The following is a 13,145-nucleotide window of genomic DNA, read 5'->3' as shown; positions in this document are numbered from 1 at the left end:
TTTGCTCCCCCTACTATTCTCCCTAGCCTTAGCCTCAGTTGAGAGAGAGGGAGAACATACTTCTCCCAATCCATCACCAATGACCACCTTCTCACTTTTCTTTTCATTAATAAGGATAATAAGGGGGAGTCAGCCAATTCAAATTTGCATTGGTATACGATTTGCTATGGGAGCTAGGTTTGAGAGCTCTTTGGTACTTTGTAGCTCAAATAATTAAAAAGTATAGATTGATTTTGATGTACTAAATGAGAGTTTCTCTCTTTCTTGCACTTTACGAGTAAATTAGGCGTCTTGTAATATTAAGCTGCATTCCACTTTGAAAAATTGGAGATATAAATAAATAAATAAATATATAGAGAGGGAGAGTGACCGTCTTACTAATAAATATATAGAGAGGGAGAGTGACCGTCTTACTGCCCGAGTAATTAATACGATTATTCTTTCAGAAAGTAAGAGAGAAGGGGGCAGGGAAGGACGGGAAGGATGGCTATGTTGCCGAAGGGCGACTACAACAAAGCTGCGCGGCTGAAATCGATGCTTGCAGCTCTGTTAGAGGACTCGCTTCTCGCTGATGTTCCCAAAAACGCCAGCGTCTCAGACATCGACACCCTCATCAGCGTCGAACTGGGCCGTGCCATGAAGCTCTCCGTTCTCAAGATGGACAACACATGCTTTGGTGATTGCTCCTCTTTCTCAAGTAGTGCTCAAAGTGAATATTTGCTCTAAATCCCGATAATGACCCCGTTAAGTGGTTGGGAAAATGCTTGCCAAGGATTCTAGGATCTTTGATGGTGAATTTCTCCACGAAACCAATCACATGAGGAGAATAGACAAACGGTCGCTTGAGCACCATCCTTTTTGGTCGTCTTCAAAGAAGAGAAAAAATTCTATTAATAAGACTCCTTGGAACAAAATGTCCCAAGGCAGAATGTGAAATACAAAACAACCTTGTTAGGGTACTTCCATATCCAAAAATGTGTAACGAGAGGAAGTCTATTACAAAGTTTGAATGAATAACGAATAACCTAACCAGTCGGGAGGTCTATAATACCAGACCACGTCGGTCCCTTGAGCATCATCCTGGATACATTCAGGAAAAAACATTGAGCTCGACGAGGGCACATAATTTGTTCAAACGTCAACCATCCAAGGACCACCGATTTAGGAGCATTGCAATTAGTGGATATCTGCTTCCCCTTTGTACATGACCAGTACCTTGACTTCATATCCATACACGATCAGTTCAGCCATTGGATTAGTAGGATCAAATCTTGATATGTCAGGTTCATATTTACAGAAAGACAATTGAGCTTTCTCCTGATCATTGCCTTCCCGACTCTTATCACTATCATAGTGAGGCTAGCAGAAGGACCTCATGAAGGACATTCGGATAATGAGGTCATTTAAGGATGATCTTGAGTGTATCAGGCTGGCCTACCCATTTTCAAGGGTATCGTGAGGTCTATGCTTAAGATCCTTGTGCATATGTGGTCAGTGAACACATGTTCACTATCATGTGTGAAGCCAATATAGGGGATTATTGCTGCTTGTATTGCAGTTTGTGCACATTGAGGATATGCCCATATATGGCAATGCACATATAGGTATTGCCATGCCGATGGTCTACCATAACCATAATGGGTTTATCTAACGGTATAATGTGTCAGATTGAGGTTGTTAGTAGAGGGAGCCCATGGTGTAGTAGATTGTTGTTTTTTCCAACAAGATAGATTTCTATGAGAAAAAGCAGAGCAACAAAAGTCCCATGATGTTGTTGATTTTATTTTCCCGATGACTTACTATCTATGAATCCCCCTAATGATGTTTGGGTCAATGGTACCAGAGAAGTTGTCTACGTTTTGCAAGTGTCTCCTGTACGCTATAATCTTTCTAATATCTTATGAGGCTTGGCAATTCTTGCCTCCTCTATGCCAATCTGCAATAAAAATCAGCCCCAATGTGGCAATGATGAGACTTGCAAACTGGATGTGTGGGAATTGGCTCTTGAGGAGGGAGGGAGGGCGAGAGAGAGATTGTAATAACCATTGATTTGCAGATGTTGCTGTTCCAAACAATGCACGTGTTCGTGACCTAAAAGTAGTGGTACAAAAAAAGGTGAATACAATGGAGCAAGTAGAGTTGGGCCACCGCCATATTTCATGGTATGTTCAATATTTTGGTCTTTCTACACCCATCTACATGGTGGCTTGAATGTTGCTACATGTGAAATCTTACATCAAAGCAGTTCTTTGATATAAAAGGAAAGACTAATTGTGCAGGGAATTGAGGGGATGCAAAAATCTTCAATTGGGTATGTGCATACAATAATAGTCACAAAGAAAATGCAGAATGCATTGTGCAAAAGGGGAAATGCATAAAGATAAGGCACAAACCCTATACAACAAGCAATCGTAATCCCTATTTACAGAGCATGTGTATTATATATCTGAAATTGTCCAGGGAATTTGCTGCTTTAAAAAAAGACCGTAACTTTTATGCATGAACTATAATGATAGATCTTATTTAGTGCTTTTTGAAGAAGACACGTAGATATATGGTTTTCTCTGTACAAGTTTGAAGTTTCAGCATTTTGCCAGTGCTTGACTTCTTGTGCATCAGCTTGTGATTTGGCCTACAAAACCTTGTTATGTTGGTGCCTTATGTTCAAGGGAACAACTGAGACTTGATTGCATTGGATGCTAACTAAATTCAGACTTACTACTTTGGATTTGGCTATAGCAGGACAAGTGTCAAACGTACTACGTATTTCTCACTTCCTTTTTCCAAGAATAGAAAATTCTATTGAAAGCACTTCATGATAATCAGTGGTAAGATATGATATTAATATTTTTGGTTCAAGTTGCCAAGTGAATTGTGTTTTCATGGAGGCCATATCTTTTATTTTTGTGTAGCCACATCAAGGACATGACTTCTCGTATAGGTAAGCTGTTAGAGTATGGAACTCATTTTGATTGGACAAAATCTATATGCTGGAAATACAGAGAGAGAAAAGATGTATAATCTCTGTTAGATAGCAGGAGTTTCAGTGTAATGATGCTTCCACTGACTCTCAACATTATAATTGCTATTTCGTAAGGGCATCACTATAAAACCATCTGGCTTCATCTTGATAATGAGTTATTGTTGCTCTCAATGTCTATTTTGTTGACAAAAGAGGATTTTGTCCTCTATTATTGATTTGAGTAGGAGTAATTAGTTTTAAAAGGTAATAAATATAGGCAGATACTAAAGAAAGAGGTCGTTCTTTGCATATTGTTTTTTCTTATGATGGGAAGATTTTATCGAGAACATTCAAAATAATAAGCAAAAGAAAGAGTACCCAAGGTAAAGCATGTGAGAGCTGAAGCTGACTAGGACTTGTGCATAGATGGCTGAGTTTTTGTTGTTCCCTCCACTTTTCATCCTCCTGCCAGGTCTGCCCTTCCAGTCAGCTCCTCTCGCTGCCTTGCATGCGGTTCCCCCAGCCTTCGTGCTGCCTTGCATGCTGTCTCCTGACTCTCTCTAGCCTACATGCTGCCCTTCCCACAATCGGCATCCCCTCTCCTGGGCCTCATTGAACCCCTTTCTTGTGTAAAGAAATGCTTGATCAGAGAGAGAGAACTCAAAGTGTGGGATGAACACAATGAAAGTAGAACTCAAGGTGAAAAGAACTCAGAGTGAAAAGTGGATAAATGAGTAATCAAATTGTATTCTGGTATGATACAATGGGCCTCAAACTTTTGTGGCTCGAGTGGGCTGTAGATGAGGTGAGTTGGAAGAGTTGGGACACACCAATGACAGCTCTGAGAGTGTGTTGTACCTTGAACAGATCCCGAAATGCAGCAGGTAGTCTCTAATGATGTTGGAAAGATGGCGGCAGAGGTGGCCTGCTAGACTGGCAAATGCAAATGGCAGCAGTGTTGGAGACCTCCATGCAGCAAACACAAGGCTGGCTGCTGTAGGCTGCAGGCGACAGTTGGAGGGTGGTCAGTGCCGGGCAGCCTGAATTGGCAGCAAAATGCAAGGTATTTGATGAAAGAGAGCAACTGATTGACCCTGCATAGCTGGCAGCTGTGATGGATGCTGAAAATGCAGCTGAGAAGTGATCCAAAACAGGTTGCGTGGTTGGAAACAGGTCTGGAACAGTTGGGTCATGTGTACTTGGCGATGAAGATGCAATGGAAGCACTCTAGATCAGGTCGCCTGGTTCATAGTTCGTGAACAGCCATGGCATTGGACAACACTTGGGAAGCACCACCAACTAAGATATCCATCGGTGGAGGGTGTAGACAGTAGTGGGCAAGATGAGGGATGATGATAGTTGGCTGGAATAATGAATATAGGATAGGGATGCACTCACATAGGCTCTTATTTATAGAGGATTGGGGACACATTTGAGCTTCTCCACAAATAAGCCTTGTAATTTGACAATTCAGCTTTAACGTGCTTTTGGGGCTGGTTTCAAGAGAATTGTGGGTTAATAAAAGGCCTAATAGCTCAACATCCCTCTAGGCCCAAAAGGATTGTGCCCGAGACAAAATGAGAATTATTTTCTACCCTTTTTTCAATAACTAAAAGGTCCTACCCCAAAGCAACCATGGCATTTGTCACGAGGATGTGAAATTTTATTGCTTTGCTTGGCGTTTGATTAAAAGTTAATCAAATATATAAATGTGACTTGCATATGTGAGATACATATCAATTATTTCATAGTGTGGGACACAAGACCTCGAGATATTAGTTGATGCCAAAGGCAAAAGTTGTAATAAGTTGTGCTTGACAGATACTAGGTGGTACTTGGTGTTAGATTTTGGCCCAGACTAGTTTATTGGCCTCTAATGTTAGTAGTGACATTAGTGAATAGACATAAATCAATTAATGAATGCTAGTCTAAGGGCTAATAACTGCTTAGGGATTATTGGGAGATAAATTGGCCTAGCCCATTTAATTATTGATTGGTGGAATTAGTCTTCTCGGTATTAGAATAATTATTTAATTAATTTTTAGAATTAATATTTTAAAAATTAATTTAGTAAGTTAGATAATGTTGAAAAATGGGATTAGAAGGTTGCTACTTGGCAAAACTTGCCCATGCAAGTGGGATAAATATTCTTAGGGGCTGATGGAAGTGCATTCCAACCATTGTGAGAAAGAAGGAGGTTGTTAGAGAGCAAGGGGATGCTGCTGATGTGATTTTCAACTACTAGGGATTAGTCCTATAGTAGCTGATGGCGATTTGGAGCCCTCTAGGTGTAGGTGACCGCAGCCCTAGGTCCTTTTGGTGCAGGTGATAGCATACAAGATGTGACAATAGCTTTTCTAGTAGTGGTCCTAAGCTGTAGGGGATAGCTGCCATGGTTGTTTGAATAGGGCAATGATAGTTTTTCAACCTTTCTTGTGGTGAAACTTTGAAATTTCTCTCTCTATAGCTTTCTCTCTTATCCTATAGTTATCTCTCAAGTTATCTTAGTAAAATCCAACCATTTGAGTCATAAGAGATGGAGATATTGAAAAATATTTGATGTAAACCCTAATTTTTAGTAGAAATTAGGGTTTGATAACCACTGTGGTATGCATGCTTAAAATTGAGAGCCTAGGACTTAATTTCAATAGTTGAAATTAAAGAATTTCAGGGAGATTCAAGAGGTCAGCCAACCCATATCAGATTTGGGGCTTAATTTATCTTTCAAGGAGTAGGGTGAAGGCCAATCCCTAAGTAAACCAAAGGGAAAATTGGTTTGAAGGCTTACTGGTCAATGTTGATAGTAAGAGGCACTTGGGCTAGTGGAGGAGATAATAGAATCTTAGTTGTACTCCATCCATTTGCAATAAAAGCTAAAGAAATATTGCAAGGGTCGTTAGTTTTGGGGCCAATAGACTGTCCATTGTCCAAGATTAAAGTGATAAAGTGTGTATTATTAATTTTTATGAATTAATTCATTGCTGTAATTATTGTTAAATCAGGTTATTATCACCCTATCCAAGAAGGAAGGCTAGTTTATGGTTCCATTACTAGGATATTGCCATGGGGATGTGAAATTTTGAGATGTTTTAATCTTACTAATAACATTTGTTTAAGTTACAAATCAAATGTGCTAGGTTTAGCACATGATGCACATGGCAGTTATTTCATGGTAACAGGCCAAGGACCTCAAGGATGCAGTGGGCGTCAAGGTTTAAAGTTATGCAACTAGATTTTGGTGGTTAGTTGGTGTTAGTTTTGATTATAGGACAGTTTTTTGGCCAATAAGTGTCAATGGTGACACTAGGAACTAGCATTAATTAATTAGTTAACGCCAGTCTAAGGGTCAACAAAGATTGGGGACCACTCTAGGTTACAAATGGCCTAGCCAATTTAATTATGGATGGGCACATTTAATATTGGGTAGGATGAGAAGGGCTAAAATTATATTTCGGATTATTTAATTTTGAAAATTGATTAAATAGTTGGAGAATGCTAAAAAATGAGTTTAGAAGGCTACCACCTGGCAAAAATGCCCATGCAAATTGAGAAAACGTTTTTAGGGACTGGGTCTCAACCATTTAGTCAGTTTACAGCTTGGGGGAGAGAGAGAGGGAGTTATTGGTTCATTTTCGGATTAGAGAACAACAATTGGTTTCATCTAGGGGCCTTAGTAGGCAGGGGACAATAGGGAGACACCTTCCAAGGGCTGGCAACAACATTGCTGATCAGGTGATAACATTTTGGCGGTACTTGGCAGTAGGTGAGTGCATTTAATGCAAGATGGAGCAGGCAACAGGCAGATTTTAGGGTTTTCTTGCAAGAAGAAAATCAGGTTTCTCTCTCATTTTGGCTTTCTCTCACCTTCTCCAACCCATTCTCAAGAGATCTTAGTATTTTCAGCCATTTTGAGTAGATCTTAGCCAAATTTGGTGGACAGCAAAGGGATCTCTCCTGTAAATCCTAAATTTATGCAATAATTAAGGTTTAGCGGTCGCCTTGGATAAGATAAGGCATCATACACTAAAGTCAGCACTTGCAACTTATTGTATTGTCATGGGTTTCAGATGCTTAGCCATCCATTGTAAATTTGGGGTAGCATTTGGCCAATTGGGGTCTAGTTAGAGTAAGTCCTTGGTGAAAATGGAGGAGCAAATTGCCCAATTTATTTGCTAATTGTTGGATCAACCAAGGAGATTGTGAAATCTCAGCTTGTAGTACATCCATTGGCAATTGAAGTTAAAGAAATACCAAAAGGGGCACCAGTTTTGGGGCCAATAGGGTGTCTATTGTCTAAGATTATTAAGGTAAATTGTACATTTCAATTTATGTTTAGTTATTGATTGTTGTAATTAAGTGCTTGATTATGGAATCACCACTCTTTCCAAGAAGGAAGGTTGGTATTAGATACCATCAAATCCCTTGACTTGGTGGGCTTGAGGCACTTGATTGAAGGTGAGAAGCTTTGCTCTGGTGCTGAAATTGTATTCAGCTGAGAATTACCACAAGAATGTCTTCAAGTAGTGAGATGGGATCAACTAGGGATGATGCCTCTCAATTTGAAAATTCACAAAGTGTTGGAAAATTAGAATGCCTAATCTTGGAAAAGGCTTACGGTATGGACAACAAGTTGATAATGTTGGATTAGACCAAAATGTGTGTCCTTCTAGGTTTCTTGAAGTTGACTACTAGCAAGAGGAAGAGGAATTTGATGACCGGTTTAAAGATTAGCTGAGGACAATAGTTGAAATGTTTGTGCAATTGGCAAATGATCCTCAGCTCATGTGCTTTTTGAACTCCTTAAAGGAGGACAATAAAGGCAAGAAGAGGAACTTGTCTTTAAGAGCTTCGAGACAGCAAGATGTACTAAAGGAAGAGTCAATATAGCAGCATGATGTTCCAAATGTGGGTAGTGAGCACAAGCAAATGATTCTTGTTTGGCAATTGATGCATATGTAAGGCCAACTTAGAAGTGCGCCAATCAAATGCCATGCTGATTAGCAAAACAAGATAATTTGCCAAGTATGGGGGGACTGTTATAAATATGGGAGAAGCCCCCAAATTGGCCAACTACCCCAAAAGCATGCCAAAAATAAGACTGATTGCTCTTGGCGGACCTAGTCAAACCTGATTGCCAGCCCCCAACTGGGTGCTATAGTGTGAACACAGCCTTGAGCAGTCTAAAATCTGAAATGCACAAATCTGGATCATTTATTGCCACTGTGAACACACTAAAACTGACAAAAAACTGAAATGCACGCTAATGCAGGGCTGGAAACTGTCAAAGCTCCTCCGTCTTCCTCACACTTTGGTGGAGCTCACAACTAGGAGGTGACAAGCATGAAAAATAGAGGCTAACACAAGCGGCCCTCCTGATTAGCAAACACAACAAATCTTCCTCTGCTCATGTGCACCTCCACTTGCTCCAGTCATAGGTTGATGTGCAGCCCTCTTGCTTGCACTTGTATGCTGAAAATACAGCTTGACGCACTGAATTCTTCTCATCAGATCTGTCCACCTTGGTTCAGCCTCACTACTATGATACTTTGTCAGAGTGCAGTGCTGTGGAAGCAGATGCACAGGCTGAGTGAAAGAGATGAACACTGAATGCCAAAGCTGAATTCTACAAGATGTACACGGTGCGTGTCTGAGTATGCACTCAGAATCTTCACTCTCACTGACAGAAAAGATGAAGTAGAAGACCATTGGGGCTGGGGCCTAAAAATAGTCGCTAGGAGAGAGAAAAAGAGAGCAAGTCTGCCAGGCTGAAACTGGCCAACTGCTGCTGTGCCAGGTGGCATATCCAGTTGGACTGCTGCCGATTGTCCTGTCCGACTCTCCAATCCTGCCCGTGCTGCCCCTCGACCTGCCTGTTGCCTGGTAACTGCCCCCTTGCCTGCTGTTCCTGCACAACTGCCTGAAAGCTGCCCGTTGCTGCCCGACCAGAAGGTGTATTGCTAACATCATTCAGTCTTGGTCTATAAATGTGTTCCAGGGATTTACTGATAGTTTGTTCAAATCTAAGGAGGTTCTGCTGAAATCCTTGGGTGTTTCCTTTAGATGTTTAATTGATACATGCTGTGGCATGATGGCTTAGAGCAGGATACACGCAGATTCTTTTTGAGGCTTGACTTTTTTGGTTTAGAGTTGGTGATTTTCTTTACAATTATTTTTGCCAATGGCATTGTACACATTGTATAGTTATTGTCGGATGTGGTTGTGGACTCTCAAGAAGAATATGGGCCAGGCTGGAATGTAATAGGCAGATAGAAATGAGCAAATTTTCATACTTTTTCCCAAAATTGGAACAGCCTGTTTCAAACCATGAACGGGCCAGGGAACAAGTGGAATGGGAATTGAATGGGATAAGGGATGACCTAAAATGTTCTCTGCCCGTTTCTTCAATTGGGGGTTAAGGGGATGCATTCACCTGTTCCTATGACCTGGAATCGCTGCTCCCTGTTTCTATGGTCATAGGCACTCACAACCATATTCTATTTGCTTGTTAGATGGATAACTCACAAGTTAAACCTAAGTTTCAGCTGCACTAGTCTGTTGGCTATTGTTCATTTCATTCCATTGTGGTGTCTTACTGTATTTGGGATTTTATGCTTATGACATGCTATCATGCTCTAAAGCAAGAGATCATTTCATGGAGAGCCTCTTCCTTTAGGAAGCTCCAAGCTTTTTCAAACGGTGCTCTCCAGACTCCAACTGTATCTTATGTGGCCATGTGAATATCAAAGCCCTGTGGCTATTGGCATCTGTATGGTCCTTCTGTTTGAAATCTTCGTACATCAATAAGGCGCAAGCATATCATGTCACTGGAGTGTAAACAAATCTGTATATTCTTAGCTTTCTTTAATAATAAAGTGCAACTTTCCCTGTTTGCTTTTCACGTAAGACTCTGTTTTTGAGTGGTATCTTTCAGCTACCAAGTATCTCTTTAAAAGATCAATCATGAAGAAACAAACAGGTACTCTTATGCTAGATTTCCATCTGCTGTTGCAGGAGACATGTTTGGAAAAACTACTGCCTTTGTTACTTGAATCAAAAACTCATCAATGACCAAGCCCCTCTTCAGGAGTTTGGGATCAGAAATAACTGTCAAGTAAGACAAGCTATGATATATGCCTTTATGTGTCCATGGTATGGGTGTGATGCTTGTAAATCCAGTTGTTCATAAATTAGGGTCAAATTCATATAATTTTAATTATGGCGTGATTTTCTTTACAAATGTCTTTTTTCAAAATGTCATTTAAAGTAGAAGAAAAATACAACATACAAGGTAATCTAGTGATGCTTCTTGCGAACAAATATTGTAGAATACAAATGTTTCTAACTTAAAGAGTACAAAGATAGATCTTACAGCATAATAGAGACCAATTTACCTGCTATGTCCACCCTGTCGTTGCCACTGTGGATGATATGTCCTTCTATCTCAACGACAGCCCTCCTTCATGTTGATGGTGCTTGAGATCACATCTGAGAGTCCTCATGGGCCGTTGACTCACCCCACCACCCTCTCATAGATGCTCCAAATCTCATCTCATTGAATCCGAGTGTCTGCAGCCTTTGTAGTAATCTATCTTGTGGGATTGTGTCAAATGCCTTCTGGAAGCCCACAAAGCAGCAATATATTCTCTTCCTCTTACCTTTCACCTTCTCGATCATCCCTCTTTGGGTGAAGATGTGATCTAGTGTGGAGACTCCCCACCCGAATCTAGTGTCTTGCAATCTTCAACCCCCCTCTTTTGCATAGGTACTCAACTTTGCCTCCATCACTACTCCATAGATCTTGGCAAGTGTCATAATGGTCCTGTAGTTGCTTGGATCTAAAGGGACTTTAAATTTGTGGATAGGGGCAATGGTGTAGATGGTCCAATTGTCTAGGAAGCCCTCCGCTAGTGCCTTTTTAAATATAAATGTGAGGAGAGCGGCCAAACTATCCACAACATAAATAAAGTGTCCATAATCTCTCCTAATCTAGAATAGTGTATAATGTCATTTGATAGGTCTAGGAATAATGACTCTATTTGCTTCTCCCTCTCCCTCTCCCTCTCCCTCCTATTGTATTTCCCCATTAGCACATCTTGATCCTTTTCGAGGGAAGTAGCATTGGGTCATGTATAGCATTTGACCTCATGAGATCTCTACCCTCACCCACATATATTGACCTTTAGGGTCACGTGCCACAATGCACATTCAATCTTGTAGCTCCTATCAAATCAGTATTGCTACTCCCACCGATCCTCATGGTGCCTGATGTCTTGTACTACAAGTGTATCCTTGGACTCTAGATAGATCTCTTTTTGGGCTTTGATATGTCCTTGTAATCATGTTAATGTCTTGCTTTGGCAGTCCTTGTATACTACTTTTTTTTTCCTTACATGCTTGGATCACCGTAGGCATTTATGAGAGAGAGAGAGAGAGAGAGAGAGAGAGAGAGAGAGAGAGAGTTACATTAACGCCTACAAAATGCCAAATCAGCCTATGAGACCAAAATGTCACATCTAAAAATTTAGGGAAATTTCCCATGTCTGAAAATAACGGACATCTAATGCTATGACTATCTAAATGGAAAATAAGCAGTGAACAGTATATAGCTAACGAGTACAACACACACACACACACACACAAACACAGAGAATGGGTGTAGCTTAGTTGGTTATGTTTAATGTGTGGTGACTAGAAGGTCTTGGGTTCAACTTCTACATTCCACATGCTTCCAGTATAGGTGTTAAAAAAAGGGAGGTTTAAACTCAGGTCAATGGGTTAATAAAATAAGTGACTTACCACTAAGGTAGCCATTTGATTACGCGAGAGAGAGAAATGAAATGAAATGATATATTAACGTCTACAAAAGGCCAAAATGGCCTATGAGACCATGAGTTACAATCATGTGTATGATGGTACAACTGTCTGGGCAAAATATGTAATACAAGCAGAATAAGAAAGGAAACTAACTATGGCTATGTGTAAAACATAGAGCTCTATCTAGTAACAATGAGCTCCAAAATGGTACAATCTCATGTGGGTATGGAGGGCCTAGCTCTAGCCCGAGCAATAATCCCTTGTATTCGCCTATGAAGGTGTTGTCGGTGTTTGTGTCGAGGCCTAGGACGTTTGGATCCGGCTAAGCTAAACGGCTCGATCACTCAGTACTCCTTGTCTGTGTGTGGACTGTGGCGGTGAGAGAGGCTCTCGTGTGGACTGTGGCTGTAATTGTATTGAAGTTTTCTGAGTCTTCTTTGCAAAGAAGCTTGTGAGCTGCCTCTGTGAAGGGCCTCGGTGTCCTAGAGCAGCTGTACTCCTGAGGCGCATGTCACGAAGCGGTCGTATCTCGAGAAGAAAGAGGCCAAGGCATCGCTGATCGGTAAAATCCATGACTCTAGATAGTGGTCCAAATCCGTCTCTAAAGAGACAGTGGAAACGACCACGGACCTCATAATACGTTGGGCAACGACAGATATAATGCTCCTCTGTCTCTGGCCCTAATTGGCATATCTGGCATACGCGCTCCTCTGGTGGGATGGATCTATATCTGCCAGTCTCAATTTCTAGCTAATGTGAGGAGGTGCGTAACTGGCCAATAGTACATCTGACCCATGGGAAAGGTGGGTGTCCATGTATCTCGGGCGAACAATAAATCCATAATCTGTGGTATGAAGGAAATGCTCGCGGTAGAAAGCCATCTTTGTCCCTAGCTCCTGCTCTGGCATCAACCATGTTCGCCTGATATCCAACTGGGTAAGATCCATCCTGATGATCTTGCGAATCTCTAACCTGCTCAGATCAAGAGATGGTGCATCAAGGGAGTATTGGAAGGGGGGTAACTTGTCCATGCTAAAGGCATGCAGCTCAAACCAGGCCGAGATCTGTGCATACCAGTATGAAGTATCACCCTCTCTGGCAAGCTGCTTGGAGGACTCAAGGACCAACTGTGCATATCTGTGTCTGGGTAAGTCCCATAGGCTATGTATGTATGCGACCGATTGGGTGAGTGCCTCTACCACAATCGGTGTACCTGCTAGCTTGGCTTTGATGATCTCATGTGGCACTGAGGCCTTACATTTGATCATCCTGGATATCATGGACACTAGGGGTTTCTCCATTGACCTCCATCTGTCATAAGTGCGCCCTGATCTCCTGACCCACTGTGGTGTAGTATTAAATACCATTA

The 13,145-nt window shown here is 41.2% G+C and overlaps 1 protein-coding gene across 2 annotated transcripts in view; it reads left to right on the top strand.

Moving 5' to 3' along the window:
- The first annotated feature begins 429 nt into the window (after positions 1-429).
- The window catches only part of LOC148020142 (U11/U12 small nuclear ribonucleoprotein 25 kDa protein-like), a 35,320-nt gene continuing 22,604 nt past the window's right edge, over positions 430-13,145 (top strand). Inside the window, exons 1-4 of one of the 2 annotated variants that reach the window (XM_087700432.1) lie at positions 430-676; positions 2,057-2,162; positions 2,280-2,311; positions 9,939-10,073. In XM_087700432.1, the coding sequence (XP_087556558.1) occupies positions 484-676; positions 2,057-2,162; positions 2,280-2,311; positions 9,939-10,030 (423 nt within the window). In that variant the 5' untranslated portion in view covers positions 430-483 and the 3' untranslated portion in view covers positions 10,031-10,073. The remainder of the gene's footprint in view (positions 677-2,056; positions 2,163-2,279; positions 2,312-9,938; positions 10,074-13,145) is intronic. The other variant, XM_087700431.1, reaches the window with a different exon arrangement.

This window comes from Lygodium microphyllum, chromosome 19 (assembly GCF_053477565.2).
Source record: "Lygodium microphyllum isolate KBCC chromosome 19, Lygodium_microphyllum_v1.1.10, whole genome shotgun sequence".
NCBI lineage: Eukaryota > Viridiplantae > Streptophyta > Polypodiopsida > Schizaeales > Lygodiaceae > Lygodium > Lygodium microphyllum.
Note: the sequence above shows the minus strand (reverse complement) of the source record. Positions and strands in the feature narration are given on the sequence as shown.